This window comes from Lytechinus pictus, chromosome 9, assembly GCF_037042905.1.
Source record: "Lytechinus pictus isolate F3 Inbred chromosome 9, Lp3.0, whole genome shotgun sequence".
NCBI classification, from domain to species: Eukaryota; Metazoa; Echinodermata; class Echinoidea; order Temnopleuroida; family Toxopneustidae; genus Lytechinus; species Lytechinus pictus.
In genome coordinates, this window is record NC_087253.1 from 18,569,447 (window position 1) to 18,588,907 (window position 19,461).

At 38.3% G+C, this 19,461-nt stretch overlaps 1 protein-coding gene across 2 annotated transcripts in view; it reads left to right on the forward strand.

The window, feature by feature from the left end:
• LOC129268173 (uncharacterized) overlaps window positions 1-19,461 on the forward strand; it is a 208,368-nt gene that overhangs the window by 72,843 nt on the left and 116,064 nt on the right. For both annotated transcript variants that reach the window (XM_064104858.1, XM_064104859.1), the window contains exons 42-47: window positions 2,597-2,695; window positions 3,176-3,406; window positions 3,888-3,994; window positions 8,745-8,885; window positions 9,848-10,001; window positions 12,774-12,965. In XM_064104858.1, the coding sequence (XP_063960928.1) occupies window positions 2,597-2,695; window positions 3,176-3,406; window positions 3,888-3,994; window positions 8,745-8,885; window positions 9,848-10,001; window positions 12,774-12,965 (924 nt within the window). The remainder of the gene's footprint in view (window positions 1-2,596; window positions 2,696-3,175; window positions 3,407-3,887; window positions 3,995-8,744; window positions 8,886-9,847; window positions 10,002-12,773; window positions 12,966-19,461) is intronic.

Below are 19,461 nucleotides of genomic sequence, written 5' to 3' on the forward strand. Positions count from 1 at the left end.
AATTTGACGAGCGCGTACGCGCGCGTCGTGACCTCCAGGTGACCTTTGATGACATAACCTGTTGACCCTTGACCTGAAGTTGATGTGATCTTCATTTGATTGATTTTTGATAATTGATAATGGAGATATGATCGACAATGTGATTTTACAAAATGGCGCCTGGATGACGTCACGATGACGTGATGACCTTGAAAAAGTTGATTTTACTTGAAATCATAGGGCTTGATGACTGACAGAAATTTGAAGGAAATTTACCGTGTCGATTTCGAGTGAACGTGTGTACAAAAAAGTGTACGGAAGAAATAAAAATAAATAAAGAATAAATAAAGAAAGAAAATTCTGGCGAAATCAATAGGTGATCTGTCGTTGACAGACCACCTAATAAAGAAGAAAGAATTGAGCTAAAATATTTCCCATAGACTTTACACGTAAGGAAAATACGAGAATATCCAATCCAATTTTGCAAGTGAAATACGGGCATGATCCCGGCATCTGATCGAAAAAACAGGTTGACACTTTCGAAAGCTTATAATCTCAGCTACAACATACTAAAAGCTCAGGAAAAACTGACAAGAAGAAATGGAGATATGGCTCACGAAATAGAGGAATGTCGAATCTAGTTTTGACAAAAAGTCATGTCCCATAGAGATTACATGCAAAATGAGGAAAAATGACATGTCCTTATTATTTGCAATTTTTGAGGATGATCCGTTCAATAAAATGAGAAGTAAAGGCAATAATTCAGAAAGAGTAAGACTTAAGCTACAACATATCGAAAAATGGGCGAAAATTTACCAATATTCACGGAGTTAGAGCCTAATTTGCATAATTGTTATGATATCATAACAAGGAAAATGGATATTTTAACTTCCGACGCCATTTTGATGATGTCATGATCAAATTGAGGGACAATGGTGACATGAAATCAAATCTACAACTCATACTCTGTTGATATATGAAAAAAAATTGGGGGTCAACGGACTATCTAAAGAACTACAGTGAATTTTTAATAGGCATGTTTTTGCCCATATATGGCCTATAGTAAGAGCTCGCGCGCACACGTGCTGCAAACTTGAACGGGTGTTAATTTGGTTATTAATGGTCGTAGAAGGTTGATCAAGGTATCAAATTGCTCAGAATTATATTATCAATGCAATGATATAAAAAAACGGCGTTTCTGCGTTGCGTTGAAGGCTTTACGCGCGGAAACGCGCGCGCATACGTGTGCGTGCGCAAATTTTTGAAATGCTTAAAATAACCTGAAACGTACTTTACTTTGGTCAAAAAGTGATTTTGAGCATTTTAAAAATTTGACGAGCGCGTACGCGCGCGTCGTGACCTCCAGGTGACCTTTGATGACATAACCTGTTGACCCTTGACCTGAAGTTGATGTGATCTTCATTTGATTGATTTTTGATAATTGATAATGGAGATATGATCGACAATGTGATTTTACAAAATGGCGCCTGGATGACGTCACGATGACGTGATGACCTTGAAAAAGTTGATTTTACTTGAAATCATAGGGCTTGATGACTGACAGAAATTTGAAGGAAATTTACCGTGTCGATTTCGAGTGAACGTGTGTACAAAAAAGTGTACGGAAGAAATAAAAATAAATAAAGAATAAATAAAGAAAGAAAATTCTGGCGAAATCAATAGGTGATCTGTCGTTGACAGACCACCTAATTAACTGAATTGAAAGATGAAAGATTTCATTTTGTGTCCAGGTTTTATAGTTATCAACAAACTGGGCCCTGTTGCATAAAAGTTACCATCATGGTAACTTTGTCATCCAATGGTAACTACCATGGTAACAGGATCAACAGCCTATCAGAATCAAGGATTTGATGATAGTTGCCATTGGATGGCAACGGGGCCCTGGATAGAGAAACGACACACACTTTTGAGGTCACCAGTAACACTTAATAGAACACCAAACAGTAAAATGTGCACAAAGTTCCACACTTGTTCATAGAGAATGTGCCATTTTCTCTTGCTTGTGCATGTTTTTTTTACATTTAAGTATGGCCTTCAAGGTCGTGTGCGTGGCAGCATCCAACAAGTTCTCTCCAGTTTGTTTATATTAGGCGGTTTCAAACCGCCTCGATCACAAGAATCCCCGTTAAATTACGAGAACATTTTTAGGCTAAAAAATACCCATTAATTATTCCTGCATTCACACCGCCCCAAAACATACCCTTCGGGATAAATTCCTGAAGTTAGGAGCATGCGCAGTATGGTCCAATAAGCAGGCAAGGCGCGAGATTCAAAACCACTAGCCCAGCAGCCACCCACGGCGCCCGCGCCCAACGACACGCTGGGCTAAAAGTTCCTGTAAATTGCTTTCACATTGCCAAAATACCTGCGACCTTAGAAAAATCCCCGCGAAAGTTCTCGTAATTTCGCCAAGTACCTACTATTTATCGGGTATTTTCTTTCGGGGAAATTACGCGTAGTTTGCTTTCACATTACCAAAATACCTGGTATTTTCTGATCGGGGTAAATTTCCCGATCAGAGAATACCTGGAACTGACGAACTTCGAGGCGGTCTGAAACCACCTAGTGATGGTTTTATCTGTATTTTCTCTTTCAGAACGTTTACCGACCAATGGAGCGGTCTCCTGGGAACACTTTTTCATTGATGATGAGCTTTGTCTTGTGGTAGCTAACGCTGGCCACACGGCTTGTCTAGGTAAGTTGGCAGTCATGTACAGATGGGGGGGGGGCCTTGGGGGCCATGAAATTGTTACGAATTGCCATCTACATTTTACAATACCACATGGAGACTTGCTCTTTACTCCATATTGTACTGTATTTTTTAAAGTAATGGAAAGGCATGGGAAAGTCGGAGGGAACATGGGCAGAAAAAAAAGGATGGGGAGGAAAGTGGAGACCTCGAGGAAATGAGAAAGTTTGTATCATAGCTGTAAAGGTCTTAAAAATGCCAAAAATATCCCTTGCTTACTGATTCTGGGAGTTTTTCAGTGTTGCTCTCAGATGGATCTTTATTCAACATTTCTTAGTAGAGCATGATGTATGTGTAAACTGATACACTATGTGATTGATACATATAGTATCATGATGAAAATTAGATATCATGCTCAATTGCTAATCTTGTTGCATGTGCATTATTTGTTTTATTTCAATGGTCCCCCAATTCTACTTGATCCAGACTCAGAACCTGTCGTCTCCGGCAACAGCATCTTCCGTTACCATAACGAGAGCTTCACGATGGTTGGCTCTGCTGGTGAGGAGATGGATGCAACCTCGGACGTGGCAGCGTTCATCATCGACGGGGCAATGTTCATGGCATTAACGACGTATGAGGGTAACCTTGCCAATGTCTACAAGTACCATGAAGGCTCCGAGAGTTTCCAAGTGTTTCAGGATATCACTACAGGAGGTGAGCTTCTGCAGAAGGACTGTAACTGAGGAAATGAGGATGAATTACCACTGGGAAATTACATTAAATAATCAACCTCTTTTTAGGCCTCACTACCTCCTCATTTTCTATTACTTCATGGACAGCTTAAGTCATAGATTGAGCGCATAATTATTTATGTTATCTACAGTGACAAATTATGTCTAGAATGTCCCGCAAATAGGGGTTTGGACATATACATTGTGGAATAGCCCTATATCCTAACATTAATAAGATGAAGGTGTTTGTTTAGGTAGTTCCTTTCTTCGTAGAGGGGGAGGGGATGAAACTAATGATGTCGAACAACAATTAAAGGTGCAAATTCAGGATTCAGTCAATGAGGAACAGAAAAAAAATCTTCCTACAATATTTCCTGCCAAATACATTATAGCAAGGTTCTCACCCCATGGCCACTTTGTCCTACCTATCTGATAGTCAATGTCTTATTGTATTTAATCTGCAGTTACCTCCTCTGTGGAAAGTGTTATGTTCGATGAGATGGTATTCCTTGTTTTTACCTTGTACTTGGAGGAGGAATCTGCTGTTTACCGCTACAACTATACTGCAGAGGTATGTCCACTATAATCGTATTAAGTTCAGTTCATCTCATTAACCATATTTAATTTGAAACTTAATCTCAGAAAGAGGTGAAGCATGATATTGGTAGCTATGTGCTTTATAGCTACTATAATCAACTGCATTTTAGGATCTGTCTTAATTTCACTGAACTGGAGATCTTGCTCAAGATGCAAAACGTAAAATCATTGAAATGTTAAGTGCTGTCTGAATGGCTATCAATTGGAAGGCAATCATCTTACAAATCAAAACAACCTGACAAACAATATACAAAAAAGTGCTTGTTAAAACCTGTCACAATCCATTGTGTTAATCACATATTGCCTCTTGCATTGCACCCCCTCATCGTTTCTGTGACCTTTTGTGGCATCAATTTCATGCATTGATAGGTTAAGGGCATCGACCAGCAATCCCTTTCTATTATACTTTTTAATTCAATTCAAATTATTTATGTTCTCAATCAAAACATGAACAACATACATAAGATACATAAGTAAAACATTGTCAAAACATACAAAAAACATATTAATGAGAAAGAGCAGATAGCCTTTTTTAGCATTGACCCAACATCTATAAGACAAAAATTATAAATATTCCAAAAACAGATAAAATAAATGAAAACAGACACTAACACATACATTCAAAATAACATAGTTATTCAAGCAAATTAAGAATACCTTGAACCTTGAAGAATAATCCCTTTCAGCAGCTTCAAAGCTATCCCGGGATGAAAACATTCTGTGTATCAGTGCGAGGTGCCATGGTGAAGTAATTTGAAATTTCACTTATATACATTAAAAGTGAATGTGCACCGTGCAAGTAAAAACTGCCTCTTGGTTTACAGCATAAGAGACCCAACAGGAGGCTGCATCACGCGGATGAATGGCAGCGCAGCCTCTCTAAATACAGCTGGGTTTGTTCCCATTACAACAGGTCCTGGTAGGTGATTCCAAATTTTGATAGTACGTGGGAAGAAAGAGAACTTGTATGCATCTGTGGTTGCTTTTGGTATAGCATATTTAAGGCTGTGGTCATGTCGTCCAATATATGTGGCAGGACCAATGGTAGGAGGAAAAGGTACAGCAACCAGATGATGATGAATTTTATGGAAGAGGGTACACTGAGCAAGAAGACGGCGTGTATAGAGACTATCCCATCCGAGTGCAGACACAAGGGCTGAGGAAGATGTTGAGGGACTGTAGTCACCGTGTACAAAGCGAGCAGCTGATCTTTGCACTTTTTCAATTGAGCTAACAATTGTAGCTGAATGCGGGTTCCATACCTCTGATGCATATTCCAATTGTGGACGGACCAATGCAGTGTAGGCTCTGGCTTTCACCTCTTTAGTACATGGTGACAGGGTCCTTCGGATAAGTCCTAAAGTACAACTTGCTTTGTGTCTGATGTTCTGGCAATGCTTATTCCAACGTAAATCAGCAGTGATCGTCACACCTAGGTATTTGTATTCACTTGCTCTTGGTATAAGATCATTGCAGAGAGAGTAATCATAGAAGCCAGGCACACGTTTTCGAGTTATTGATAGAACTGCACACTTCTTCACATTGAAATTCATCAACCAGGTTGAAGACCAATTGGATAGTTGCTGGAGATCCTGTTGAAGAATGTGATGGTCCGTACTTTTGGAAATCTCTCTATAAATTACACAGTCATCAGCAAATAGCCTCATACTTGACCTTATCTGATCTTGGATGTCATTTATGAATAATAGAAAGAGAGTCGGGCCGATAACAGAGCCTTGCGGCACTCCAGAAGTGACACTTTTCCATTGTGACTTGGTTCCATCAACTACCACAGCTTGTCGTCTGTTGGTAAGGAATGACATGATCCAGTTGAGCGTATCGCCTGTGATGCCATAATACAGAAGCTTTGAGTGTAACCGTTGGTGAGGTACTCTGTCAAAAGCCTTCTGGAAATCCAAAAAGACAGCATCAACTTGTCCTCGCTTCTGGATGACAGAGGTCCAGTCATCAATTGCTGACGTTAGTTGGGTGACCGTGGAGAGTCCTTGTCGGAATCCATGCTGTGCATCTGTCAGGATATTATTAGATACAAGGTGCTTTGAGACATGACTAAGGACAACATGCTCCATGATTTTACAGCATATACATGTGAGTGAAATAGGGCGATACTGTGAAGGTTCACTCTTGTCACCTGACTTGTGTACACAGGGGCAACAAGCGCTTGTCTCCAGTGTGATGGGGTAACACCAGAGTTATAGCTCTGTTGGTACAAGAAAGAGAGGGCAGGAGATATTTCTTGGGATACAAGTTTCAGGAGTCTCGGTGGGATTTCATCTGGACCACATGCTTTGGATGGATTCAGCTGTCTCAACTGCTTTTCCACACCAGTCCTATGGAAATGTAGGTGCCCTATTGGTGGGGATTGAGAGTTTTCTTTAGATGGCAATGTTTGACTATTTTCTAGAGTGAACGTTGACTGAAAGTGGTCATTGAGGGCCTCTGCCTTTTCTTTGGCTGTAGCACACATCTTGGTAGTTGTGCGTAGAGATGGTATTCCAAGGAATTCGGAGCGGCAGCTTTTGATGTATGACCAAAAGGATTTGGGGTTCTCAACAAGACTGGTTCCAATGATGTTGTTCACGTAGTCAGAATGAGCCCTGTGAACTAGCTTAGCCACATGATTCTTGAATCTTCTGTAGGTTTCCCAAGCAGCAGTACTAGGCTGTCGTCGTGCTCTTTTAAAAATACAAACTTAAAAGATGTAATTTGATATAACATTTAAATGAATTGAGGGTTCGGCATGTTTTGATAGAATATGGTAAATTATTCCAAAGAATAGGTCCTTAAATAAATTGAACTATGAGAAACAAGAGGTATGTACTTGTGGTAAGTGATAATCGAACAGACTGCGGGTATTATGTTGATGAATCGAAAAATTGAGGCAAAATTTTGACATAATGGAATCAGGAATAAGTGATTTGGAACAAAGATACATAAATATTGCGATGTTAAACCTATTTAAATCAGACAAAGTACATGTATAGATGAAGATTGTGAAAAAGTGGCAAGGTACTATGGGCATTATAAGAGCTATTACAAATTATCCTCACAGCTTTTTTCTGAAGTATATATAATCTTTTAATAAAACAATCAGCGGAGTTAGACCAAACAATATTGCAGTAATTAATATGTGAGAAAATTAAAGCATAATATAATATAATCAAAGTATATTGCGGAAAATGTTTTAATCTATATAAAATACCCACACAACTTTAGAAACACGATTACAAATGACACCAATGTGTCCATGCAATGAGAATTTATCATCTATATAAACTCCTAAAAATTTAAAATATGAAACGCATTTTATAATTGAATTGTTGAATCTTATTTTTACTCTATCTTTCTCAATTTTCTTCTTTGTAAATATCATAAATTTTGTCTTAGTAATGTTTAAAACTAATCGATTATTAATCAACCAGTTATTTAGTTTTTCTAATTCATTATTAAAATTATCCTGCAAAGAAACAATATTGTGATGAGACATGAACACACTGGTATCGTCAGCATATAAAATGAAATGTAATAGTTTAGATGAATTGTAAATATCATTAATATATAACATAAACAGTAAGGGACCCAGAATAGATCCTTTGGGTACTCCGCATCGAATCGGTTCCAAATATGAATTATTTTTACAACTTGATACAAACTGAAAACGATGTGATAGATAATTATTAAATAGTTCCCAAAGTAAACCACGTATTCCATTTGATTGAGACAGTTTACATAATAGCTCTAATCCATTCCTCTTTCTTTATCTATTTTCCTATTAAGCGCATAAAGACGCCTATGAGCAGTGATATGCGCTATACAAGCACCGTTGTATTTTTGTGATCATTATTTAAGTTAACATTGATAGCATCATCATCCTCAACACTCATGTTTTACATCCTCTTTGATTTTTGCCTGAGGAGTTGCTGGTCACCATGCGCGGGTGCAAATATGAAGTTTGTCCTCTTGTGTTGTTGTATTCATGGGAGGTTGTGTTTTGGTACAGCCTGTGACGAGGGATTATGATTTTTAATGAATAATGACATTGTTTTAGAATCACGGTAGATGGGGGTAGTTGAAAAGTGCAGATCACTCATAATACAAAGGTTAGTGATGAATTGTGTGTTTGATGATTTTCACGATTAATTGTACATTGTGCTCAGTGCAGTCAACCTGAGAAAAATGGTTTTTGATGATTGCTAAGCGTTGTGTAATGGGCCCCTGGTGATCATGAGCATGATGCAGCTTATTGATACTGTCAAATCTGTCCATTTAGGCCACCAAAGGTCCAAAGGGAAACATTTAAAAAATGTAGACAGGTGGCCTTTATTGACAGGTTCTATGCAACAGTTCTTTGCAACTGGGAGGCCACTATTGTGGCCACTTAACCCTAAAAGGACTGGGGGGCCATCATGGCACCCCCTCGACGCTTCGCGCAATATTTCAGAAATGTAAGAAGATAGCGCTGCAAAATTTTATGAATTTTATTTTGAAATCTCGCGCAACTTTTGAGACAAATTTCAGAGCAATCGTGCAAATGGCGGCCGAGATCAGAAGGGGGGCCATCATGGACCCCAGTCCTCGATACATCTCAAATAGCCCAGTACTGTTAGGGTTAAGGGGCCAGTTTAGTGACCACTAAAAACAGGTGGCCACCTGAGACAAATTTGACTTTTAATTTTTTTTCTCTGTTTTTTTTCTTTATATAGAAATTTGAACTATTCCAGATGGTTGAATCTGAGCATGCGAGGGTTGTCACAAGTTTCAACTACATGAATTCTCAAGGATTCGCCCTGGCCGACCACATCAGCGTTAGTGATGTAGATGCCACCTTTGAAGTGCAAGTTCGGGTAAATGTTCACACATCTCTATTGAAAAAGAATTAAAACATTGCACTGATTGCAGTTTGAACTTAATTTACCATGACTCTACTACCAGTGTCTACATGGAGTGTTATTTATTCATTTCTTTATGACATGGTAATGTTGGATTTGTTTGAGAGATGTTTACCATGTTTATTGTCATTCAACATGTGTGCACATTACTTCACATATTTCCGGGAAAGATAATAATAACAATCATAACAGCATATTTGCCCAGGGTAGCCACTTCCAGTTCCGAAAACTGTTCTCCCATTGGACCCTGCTGTTATTATTACCCCGGCTTTAGCTTGGCTGCCTAGGCGCTCAAGCATTCAAGGAATATATCTTTTTACGCTTGGAGATGCACCTTCACCAAATTTTGATTTGAAAGACCATTGATCATTAATATATAGTGTGTATGGGCAACTTGTTACACTTTTTTTTTATTAAACCTCAATTAAATTCTATGAAATATCTTGCCAAAACTTTTTTCATTCCATATGACTCAACGTTATCACTTGATCTTATAACTTGTGTTTGTATTTTTGAGCTGTGGTTTAATTGAAACTCTGGTCTTAAATTATGGTTGGGCTATGGGAAGCTAACAGTGGCATTTCTATAACAGGACAGGATCACTTGATTAGCTCATTTGACACTAAAGTCATTTAATGATTTTAGGAAATAACTAAAAAAATATTTTTCACCAATAATGCATGAGGTAAGAGCAAAATAAACATAAGAAATAATTAATTTAAACAAACTAACATTTTCAGCTTCTAAAACTTTTAGTGCTTAGTTAGACCATGGTCAAATTTAAACCAGGTTTAATACATGCCTTTGTGTTTATGGTGGGATGTTGCGCTAATTCTTGGACAATGACCGTGAAGTGTCTTCTTGATTTCCTGTAATATCATACCATCTCAGTTCGTGGATTGACCTTTTCTTTACAGGTTTTTACATGGAATGACGAAGATGGTCGTTTTGATATGATGTGGACGTTACCTGTTGTCGCGCCTGGAGACGTTGATGTTTTCATTGAAGGAAATTTTTTGTACATGTGTGTTGTGCAGGAATACCACTCAATTGACCTATTCAGATACGAAGGTAGGCTGTTTCCCTAAATCAACCGTTCTCACCCACACACCCTCAAAGATCAAAGTCACCATCGTCTACATTATCACAATTACACTTGCCTGCAAAATTTATAGCTATCCTCGCACACAAAATTCACAGTAACCTCACTAACCCACATTCTCAATCTCACATCCACAAAGCTCACAATCACACTGATCCATATTACCTTTACTACTCACCCACAAACCTTACAGTCACCCTCACACATAAACCTCACACTTACCTCACCCACATTCTTGTCCAAATTCACACCCACATTCTTGTCCAAATTCACACCCACAGAGCTCAGTTGCCCTCTTCCATATTATCATTTTTACACTCACCCACAAACCTTTAAGTCACCCTCACACACAAACCTCAGTCATCTCACCCACATTATTGTCCTCATTCTCACACCCACAAAGCTCACAGCCACCTGCATCCACATACAGGTGTATCATATTTACACTCACCCACAAACCTCGGTCACTCCCATCCTCATTCACACCCACAAACCTTAGCCACCCTTATACACAAACCTCTTAGTCAACCTCACCCTCATTCTTGTTCTCAAACACCCTCACTCACTCCCTCAAAGCCCACAGTAACCCTCATCCACATTATTACCTTTACACTCACGCACAAACTTCACAGTCACCTTCACCCACCTCACTCAAATTCTCGTCCTCATTCTCAATCTCACACTCACAAAGCTTACAGTCACCAACTCCTTCATTATCACCTTAATACTCACCCACATTCTCTTCCTCATTCTCAATCTCACACTCACAAAGCTTACAGTCACCCACACCTTCATTATCACCTTAATACTCACCCACATTCTCTTCCTCATTCTCAATCTCACACTCACAAAGCTTACAGTCACCCACACCTTCATTATCACCTTAATACTCACCCACATTCTTTTCCTCATTCTCAATCTCACACTCACAAAGCATACAATCACCCACACCTTCATTATCACCTTAATACTCACCCACATTCTCTTCCTCATTCTCAATCTCACACTCACAAAGCTTACAGTCACCCACACCTTCATTATCACCTTAATACTCACCCACATTCTCGTCCTCATTCTCAAACTCACACTCACAAAGCTTAGTCACCTACACCTTCATTATCACCTTAATACTCACCCACATTCTCTTCCTCATTCTCAATCTCACACTCACAAAGCTTACAGTCACCCACACCTTCATTATCACCCTAATACTCACCCACATTCTCGTCCTCATTCTCAATCTCACACTCACAAAGCTTACACTCACCCACACCTTCATTATCACCTTAATACTCACCCACATTCTCTTCCTCATTCTCAATCTCACACTCACAAAGCTTACAGTCACCCACACCTTCATTATCACCCTAATACTCACCCACATTCTCTTCCTCATTCTCAATCTCACACTCACAAAGCTTACACTCACCCACACCTTCATTATCACCTTAATACTCACCCACATTCTCTTCCTCATTCTCAATCTCACACTCACAAAGCTTACAGTCACCCACACCCCTTCATTATCACCCTAATACTCACCCACATTCTCGTCCTCATTCTAAAACTCACACTCACAAAGCTTAGTCACCCACACCTTCATTATCACCTTAATACTCACCCACATTCTCTTCCTCATTCTCAATCTCACACTCACAAAGCTTACACTCACCCACACCTTCATTATCACCTTAATACTCACCCACATTCTCTTCCTCATTCTCAATCTCACACTCACAAAGCTTACAGTCACCCACACCTTCATTATCACCCTAATACTCACCCACATTCTCTTCCTCATTCTCACACTCACAAAGCACTTTCACATTCCTCCACATTATCCCCTTTACACTCACCCACTTTTTCATCCTCATTATCATTCTCACACTCATAAACCTCACAGTCGGCCTCATCCACATTATCACCTCTACACTCACCTGCAAACTTTATAGTTACCCTCACACATAAACCTAACCAAGTTTTTATCCTCATTCTCACAGTCACCCTCATCCACATTATCACCTATACACTCACCCACAAACATAGTTGCCTTCACCCACAAATGTCGGGCACCCTCACCCATATTCATTTCCTCTTTTTCACCTTTACACACAAAGCTCAGTCACCTGAATCCACATATCACCTTAACACTCACCCACAAACTTTATAGTTACCCGGCCCTCACACACAAACCTCAAGCACCATCACCCACATTTTCATCCCCACTCTCATTCTCACACCCACAAAGCTTGCAGTCACCCTCATCCAAATTATCACCTTAACACTCACCCACAAACATTATAGTTAACCTCACACACAAATGTTAGGAACCCTCACCCACATTCCTGTCCTCTTTCTCACCTTCACACAAACGCAAAGCTCACACTTACCTGAGTCCACACATCACCTCTACACCCACCCACACACTTTATAGTTACCCTCACACACAAACCTCAAGCACCCTCACCCACATTCTCACCCTCTCACATTCACCCTGCCCCACACACTCACACTCATCCTCATTCTACATCTTACTCTCACTCACAAACCTCACAGTCACCCTGAACCACCTACTCGCCATACTCTCATCACCCACAAACATCTGCACCCTCACCCACACTCCTTTGCAGGGTCCCCTGGTATAACAGTACTGTAATTGAGTATAAGGTACCCTGTTTAATTAATGCAAAATAAATCAAATCGGTACATAAATGGAACTGAATTCACATCATATATTGCAGGTTCTGCTGGTTTTGTCAAGTTCTACGAGATCCCCCACCATGGCGTCCGATCGGTAGAGATCATCAGTCTGCAGGACAAGGAGTACCGTGCTTCTGAGGATATTGAGTATGAACAACTCTTCATAGCCGTGGCTGTCGACCCATTCCCGAAACATGACATCTATTCAAGGCTTCTAAAGATCGTCAACATTGGTAGGTTTTGACACTTTGATTGTGTGTGTGTTTGTGTGTGGGGGGGGGGGGAGCTGTGGCTCTAAATTAAGCCCCATCCCATGGCACTGTTGCATAGAAGTTACTACTATGGGCACTTTCACATCCAGTGGTAACTTGCATGGAATCCTTGAATTTGATTGGCTGTTGAGAATTGTTACCATGGTAGTTACCATTGAAAGCCAAGGTTACCATAAGAGTAACTTTTATGCAACATATTTTGAAAATTTTATATTGACAATTTGTTTTTTGGGGCAATTTTCAGTTTAACTTTTGTTTAACTTGGCTGTTTTCACAAATGTTATTACAATTAATGAAAAAAAAAAAAAAAAAAAAAAAAAAATGCTTTTTAAAAGGTAAAAGATGATGACTTGTTGAAATGATAGTGTCAAATGCAAACTATGTTGAAAGATCAACCAATACCGAAGACAAAAATATCAGGCCTTCACTATTTCGTGGGCAAGGTTGCTTTTCCATCATGTCGTTAGGGCATATATCTGTATTACAACACAGATGGCTAAAAAAAAAAGGACAACAAATCTGCATGGCCAATGGGAAAGGCATTGAGGTCAGTAAACAGTGCCTCAACTGCCATGGCAGACCTGCCAACCAGTACGTTTTAGGCATATTAAGTACGTTTTTGCAACCAAAATACGGCAGTTCGTTTTTCTTTAAAAAGTATGTTTAAAAAAAAAAAAAATCGTAATCTATTGAGAAAAATCATCTCTATATGTCTCTATTTCATAAAATGTACACAAATATGGTTATTAGATCAATGTAATTTCAGGTAACTTTTTTTAAAATAATTTTGTTAAAACCAGGGTGAAGATACACATGTTTCAATGTTTTTTTTTTTCATCTGCAAGAGCAGTGCGCATTTTAGATTGCATGCAGCTTGAGCGCCGCGATGAGCGAGTGCGCCAAGCATTTTATTATGAAATACACTTTTTTTGGAAAATAGTTTTTTTTTTCACAGAATACAGTTTTTCATTCCCAGAGGTTGGCAGGTCTGCCATGGCCTTTGATAGCCTGGGATGAATTGATGTAATATTGAATACATTGAGATCTGTCATATTCTAGAAAGGCATTTTCAGAGAGGCATTATAAAACCCACCTCTTTTATAGTTGGTAGTTTTTAAAATTATATAATTCCAGACAAGCAATTCATTGTAAGCGATTCGGGCCTAATTGGGTAATTGCAGTATAAGTACTCATAACAATTAGAATAATCATATAAATATAATAATATGTATAACAATAATGATAATAATAATATATTATTGTTTCAGGTGGATCTGTTCACGTGGAAACATGGGAAGACATGTGTGACAGTGGACTGAAAGACTCGACAAGGATGAATACACCGGAACCTACCTGCTAGCACCTGATTGATACACTGGAACCTCCCTGTTAACACCAGATTTATACATGTGGACAAGTGTCCTAGCATTGGATAGATACCAAACAAACACTGGAAATTAGATGTTAGCACCTGATTGCATATGATTATTGCACTTGGAGTGGACTGATATACAGTGCAATTGCTAGCACTGGATTCATTGGAGCACATCCGATAACACCTGATTGATACAGTATACTTGGCTGCACCGAATTAACTCCTAATCTTATTTGGTACACTAGACCATAACTGCAAGCACCAAATGTATACACCCTATGGGGCTGGATTGACACAGCAAAGCCTACGGTGTTAGCACCAGATTGATATAGCAGTTAATAGGCTTAATAGGGAACCTGATATTTACACCACTTATCACAAGGCAGGACACTAGATTGATGATGAGCAAGTTTACACCTACAAATACTCAAGATAAACACCCTATTACAGCATCGGCTTGATTAAGCTAGTAGATAAACCAGGGTGGACACCATACTAAACACATCACGTCGTTACCACAGTAGTCTCTTAGAACCAAAATCTCTTTTAAGCACTTGATGGACTCGACCAATAATGCAACCATTAAAAAGTAATGTAAAATGTTATGTTCGCAGAGCCCATATTACCTTTTTTTAATTGAGATTGAAGCTTTTTTCACACTTACATATGGATGTTAGCTTTTTTCTAATGTTGTGTTTAACACAAAGAGGCAAGAATTAATTTAAAACATTTTAGTGGCCTGTGTTTGTGAAATCGAGCCACTCTAAAAATAAACCATTAATAAAGATACTATTCTGTCATATCACCTTGTTTTGTGTACATTTGTAGCAGCGTCTTGATTGATATAGTTTTAGCAGGAACTTAGTTTTTCACAAAGTAGGCATGTATATTTCTTTAAGTGACATATCTATTTTATTGTATTGTATTGTATTGTATTTATTCACAGTAAAACTTGCAATCAGTCATGACCGACTGCTTTTCAGCAAGTTTGTGAACATTAAAAAACGTAAAAGTGAGACAATAAAAATATTTTAAAGTATTACAGTAACACCTTAAAAAAACATACATGATATACATATTAAAATGAAAAACAATGATAAGTAAGACTACATAAAACCGAAGTGCGAAGAAATTTTTTTGAAATTCCATAGCCCCCCCCCTCTTGGCAGATGAGTTAGAAGTCGATGGAATTAACTGATTTCATGAACAAAGAGAACTGATTCAGTTGACAGGCATTACCTGGTAAGGAATTAAATAATTGAATAACTCTATAGAGACTGCCGTCCCTTATAAATTTGTATAGAGTTGGTAGTGATGGAATGAGCCAAAAATTTATTCTAATTTTGTGATAGATTTTGGCATAACGTTAAACACATATTTTACCCATTTCCTTTCCTTTTCTTGGTGGTGGAACTTTATTGGGGGGGGGGGGCGGAGTCCCCAAGTCCATCCACAACTGTACGCTAGTGCTCGGTGGCAAGGAGGCACCTGTCCCTGGTGTCTCATTCATTTGGGTGCATGAAAGGGGAGCAAATAGAAAGTGGCAGAAAACAGACTTGAAAGTGTTTTCTGATAACATCAAAATTAATAATAATAATAATAATAATAGCTAGATTTATAAAGCGCTTTTTGCCTGAGGATACAAAGCGCTGCTATTACTACCCCGGCTTTACCTCGAGCTACCATCACCAGCGCTCGGTGCATTCAAGGAAATAATCCTGCCGGGTACCCATTCACCTCACCTGGGTCAAATGCAGTACAGTGTGGATAAATTTCTTGCTGAAGGAAAACACACCATGGCTAGGATTCGAACCCACAATCCTCTGAAAGGCGAGAGTCAGAACCACTAGACCACGACGCGCCCACAGACCACAATTAAACCACAGACTTTGATAATCAATGGAAGGAGGCCTAGTCTGCTGGGCAAACCCTTCACTCAAGTTACGGGTCTGAATGTACAGCCTACTCATGCCTTGTGTACTGAAGGCCCTCTCGCTCAGGAATTGAAACAGCAAGTTTTGTATGTGCTAGTCTTTGCTTGGAGACACACTTGTTGATCATAGTTTCAATCAGTGTCAGTGCCTGCAGGAGGCCCGCCTTTTATTTTCCTCTGGGTGATCACTCTTGGGGTCATTATACTGTAATGGAACCTCTAAAGCAGGGTTGGGCTCAATTATAAGGTAATTGATCAATTACGTAATTACATTTTTTGAGTAATTGAAATTTTGAAAGGGAAAGTAATTGTAATTGAAAAATAATGTAACTGACTTCATTTACTGTCAATTACTTTTGATTACATTCAATTACTTTACAATAAACTTATTTATGATTTGATTTCATGACCTTTTTCAGCATCAAAACTGTAATAGGCAGAATCTGTGCTCTTTAACATAATTATACCTTATGTTGAAATAGGTTGTGCTAGTACATACAGAGTATAAATTTATTTCATTTATGACTTTTATAGAAAGTAATTGAAATTGTAATCGGGAACTGTAATTGAAAAGATGTAATTTATTGAAAAGTAATTGTAATTGAACATTTCTTCAATAAGGTAACTGTAATTGAAGAAAGTAATTGAGCCCAACCCTGCTCTCTAGTTAAGTTACTTTTGCCACACATTTTCTGAGATCCATGTATCTGACCAAAATATTTTTATGTGCAAGTGCATGTGTAGATCAAGGTGTATCTGTTCAATTAGCAACCAACTGCATCAAATATCTAAAGATACATCCTAACAGGCCTTTATACGTTTTTTGGGGGCAACAGAAGTCAAATTTCCAAAAATCTAAACAGGGATTGCGTATCCTAATACCTCATTCATATTACCCCTACGGCGGCGCCACGGCGAGTAGAAAACGGCCGTTTTAACATTTTTTGTACCAGTAACATATATGTGGTTTGAATAAAATGAAAAAAAAACTGACTGTTTTCGACTCGCTGTACGGCCGACGTAGGGGAAATGTGACTGAGGTATCAAGACTCCCTAAAATGTAAGAATTGAATATCCAATCGTTAAATTGAGGGTTGGATGTTTTCAATGAAGCTCAGATAAATCATCTATTTTAGATACAAAGTTTATTTTCTTGAATAAAAAAGACGAAATAGAGCAGCTGACAAAAAGATTAATAACAAAAAAAATTAGATACTGTTGTGATAGCTGAAAAATCGATTTGCAGCTGTAATATACAGTGCGTCCCACAAAAAAAGGAAACCTGTTTTCAGAGAAAGATTTCAAAATTGTTAAACATGTTTTTTCCTATAAATATGATACTCGTGGCAAGAGTGGAGTTTCATTTCGAATTTGAAACGAACAGCTTAGCATATCGTTCACGCATGGCAAATTACACACATTAAATATTGAGGCATATCAGAAACGATTTGCGCATAAACTCACGCGTGAAGCTGAATCCACTATTTCAGGGATCAGCGAGAGAATCTTAACAAAGAATACAAAAGAAATGCTAATGAGCCAATCATCAAATAAGCACGGCCGTCGTATCGAGAACCAATCTTGTCCCATTTTTCTGCGCAACCTGGTTGAAACATTGAACATTTCAAACTCGTCTTGCTCATTTAATGCGTGAAGTGTTCGTCTCAAGTCAGGCATCAAAATAAAGAGGAATAATTGAATTATATGACTATGTAAATGAAATATAATTAATTAGGAAAAAGACATGGTAATCCTGGTTTCCTTTTTTTCTTGGACGCACTGTATAATAGGCTATTCCTAGAAAAATGATAAGAGATTGGAAATTACATCAAATCACGTTTGATAAATAAAAAAAACCAAGCAAAATAAATACCGATGTGACAGCCACTAAATTCGAGTGCCAGCTCGACTAACCAAATTACCTAAAAGCATATCTTGAAAGAAAATATAGATTACAAATTATATCGATTAACAATTCATTAATTACAAAACTACTACAAAACAAAAATACACTGGTATGATAGCTCATAAATTTGATTTGTAGATTAGTATCTACCTTAACAGGAAAGTGAGTGAAATTCAAGATGGAACAGGAATGATAGCGGGTCTTGTCATTGGGTATTTCATGTTTGGTGTTTACCCTTTGGTTTTGGTGTAGCACCAAAGCCGAAAATACACCCGGTCCTGGGATGAATAGCAATCAAGCGATTGTGGTAATATTTGTGAAAAATCTGATCGGGTGTAAAGGCTCCGAAAGGCAATTAAAATTGTGCTCCTGACAACAACACCGAGCTTTTAATCACCCATTTTTTAACTTGCACCCATTTCATGAACAGTTGCAACTCGTGTGACTTTGCAATTATGGCAACTACCGTGTCAACATGACTCAGCAGCCAATCAAAATCAAGGATTTCATTGTAATTCCCATAATGGCAAAGTTACGATGGTTGTTACTCTTTGTAACTCTTTATGAAACATGCCCTGAGTCCCGTTTCATAAAGAATCGTTATAATAACAAATGCACAATTTCTATAACAAATCTATTACCAGCCAATCAGATTGAAGGATTTCAGTAGCTTTTAACTGTTATTGCAAATCTGTTATTGTAAAAATTTTCATGAAACGGGCCCCACTGGACTTCTGCAAAGTTGATGACATACCGAGTAAAGCTGATTGGAGTTCTACCAGGTAACGAAACTTGTGCAGGTTGTCAATAGTTGTCTGCAAGCCTGTCCAATAGCATAAACCCTTGCAATTGAAGATTCAAAACGTTTTGATTTATGTAAAGTTACAAGCAAGAGGAAGAAATGGGCTAGCAAAAGAATATTTAAAGGACAAGTCCACCCCAGCAAAAACTTGATTTGAATAAAGAGGAAAATTTAATAAGCATAACACCGAAAATTTCATCGAAATCGGATGTAAAATAAGAAAGTTATGACATTTTAAAGTTTCGCTTCATTTCACAAAACAGATATATGCACATCTCGGTCGGTATGCAAATGAGGGAACTGATGACATCACTCATTCACTCACTATTTATTTTGTATTTTATTATATGTAATATGAAATATTTTGATTTTCTCGTGATTGTCATGTGAAATGAAGTTTCATTCCTCCCTGAACACGTGGAATTCCATTATTTTAACATT